This window comes from Amborella trichopoda, chromosome 8, assembly GCF_054954075.1.
Source record: "Amborella trichopoda isolate Santa Cruz 75 chromosome 8, AtrichopodaSantaCruz75HAP2 v2.0, whole genome shotgun sequence".
NCBI lineage: Eukaryota > Viridiplantae > Streptophyta > Magnoliopsida > Amborellales > Amborellaceae > Amborella > Amborella trichopoda.
In genome coordinates, this window is record NC_142343.1 from 10948941 (window position 1) to 10950791 (window position 1851).

The window sequence follows — 1851 nt, forward strand, 5'->3', positions numbered from 1 at the left end:
AAGTAAATCACTCTAGACCATTCAAACCCATTTTTCATGTTCGTCTCACTCTTTTTTTAACTTTCACCTTGGTTAAATGCTGCACAACAACTATTCGCGATGGTTATATGAAATATATTTCGATCAAGCTCAGACTGATGTTCATGCAATTGGAGTAAACATAATGTCATTATTTAAGAATCAAGTTTGAACATGTGACCATTAAACAACGTCTTCTCATTGTTATTCTTACATGATCTAGTATATATATGAAATTACATTGTTTTTTCTAATCATTGTTAACTTGAATTTCAATGGTCACAGCATCAAATTACATTGTGGTTTATGTAAAATTCAACCGATCGCGGCGCAGTGCCCCAAATGCAATGGAATGACACGTTTGGTTGAGTACAAGGGGAAAAATAATAATAATAAATGTGGTACTTCCCATTTAAAGAATATGGAGAGATCGAATGGTTTGACTCGGTCGAATAACTCGCTTCAATCAAAAGTCGGAGTGCCTTGTCGAGTTGATCAGCTAAAGTCTAGTACCTTGTCCAAGTCGATCTTTTCAACGTTGGCATTTTCCTTCCATCAATCTTCGCACTTGCCGTAAAATGGTTCCTCTCTATGAGATGAGTTTTGAATAGTGCACCAGTAACGAACGGCAAAGAAAACCGGTGAGGCGACTAGCGGCGGTAAGGCGAATTTTTGTGGAGCCTCTTTCTTTTCTGGAGGAACCGTTGCAACGAGTGTTTCATACCAGTTGCCGCTGCTGCCGAGAAGCCCATGTGAGGTTGTTGGCAAAGAAGAAAAGGAGGAATGCTGCTGTCACTGCTCTGATCTGAGGACGATTCGACAATGGTGTTATTGTTGTTGCCGTCGATAGGAGAGATCCGAAGAGTGGTGTCGACATCTTCTTCAGTAGCGAGACCTAGAATTGCACTTGCCTGGCCTTGAGTGACATGGGAAACACTGACTCTTCCGTTGTAGAATATCGTAAGCTGCTCCTGCTGTGTTGTTGTGTTTCTGGCCTCCTCTCGAGTCCTTTAAATTACAATTTAAGGAAAAAATTGTAAGAGAAACTGAGGTGAATAATGACTTCTGTACCTCTTAAGTTTCACAGAAAGGCAAATTTTACAGTTCCACAAATTCATTACCATGTAACATGTTTGGTGCATGCTATATTGAAAATGAAGGGAGAATTATGAAAAGAAAAATAGCAAAAACTGTACCTGAATGATGATGGCGATAACGTTAAACCGGGCAGTGGCTGAAAGAGAACAGATAAGGGAGAAGAAATGTCCAAATCCAAAGCAATATCGCTGTATTTACTTCCCATTTCTCTGTGGTCCTCACCACAATGAGGCCGCAAAGTATGAGAAGAGTGGAGGTGAATGAATGGTTTCAAGAGAGAGAGAGAGAGAGAGAGCAGTAATGTAATCCAAGTTTCCTCCCTCTTTGTTTATATATGATTGATTCGTAGCAGGTGAAAAGCAAGGGGACGCAGCGTTTTTTGCGCGGAGACGCGAAAGGCACGTGAAAAGTGCGCTTTTCCCCACGTTTTGTTCGTTTCCACTTTCCATAATCTCCATATCTCCCTCTTTCTCTAACAGCCATGTTTTTTTTTTCTTATTTTTTTTTCTTATTGTTTTTGAGTTTGAACGACTTTAGTTCACTTCTACTTTCTTTCAATGAAATTTAGGTCGTTGTCGATTAGCGCTAGTTGAGTGGGAGGGGGCCAAGTCGGCAACAAGATAGATGATGGTTGTCAAATTTTTGTATTATATTATTATTCATTTTCACGACACCCACATGGCATGGCCGAGAGGTGGCCATGGACCTGGACCCGACCCGACTTTGGGACCCAAT

At 40.7% G+C, this 1851-nt stretch overlaps 1 protein-coding gene across 1 annotated transcript; it reads right to left on the reverse strand.

The window, feature by feature from the left end:
- Nucleotides 1–535: 535 nt before the first annotated feature.
- On the reverse strand, nt 536–1408 carry LOC18436030 (uncharacterized). The gene is made up of 2 exons (XM_006846058.4): nt 1215–1408; nt 536–1026 (listed from the first exon to the last, which is right to left on the reverse strand). The coding sequence occupies exons 1-2, from the start codon at nt 1319–1321 to the stop codon at nt 669–671; spliced, it is 465 nt and encodes a 154-aa protein (XP_006846121.1). The 5' UTR covers nt 1322–1408; the 3' UTR covers nt 536–668.
- Between the last annotated feature and the right edge of the window lie 443 nt (nt 1409–1851).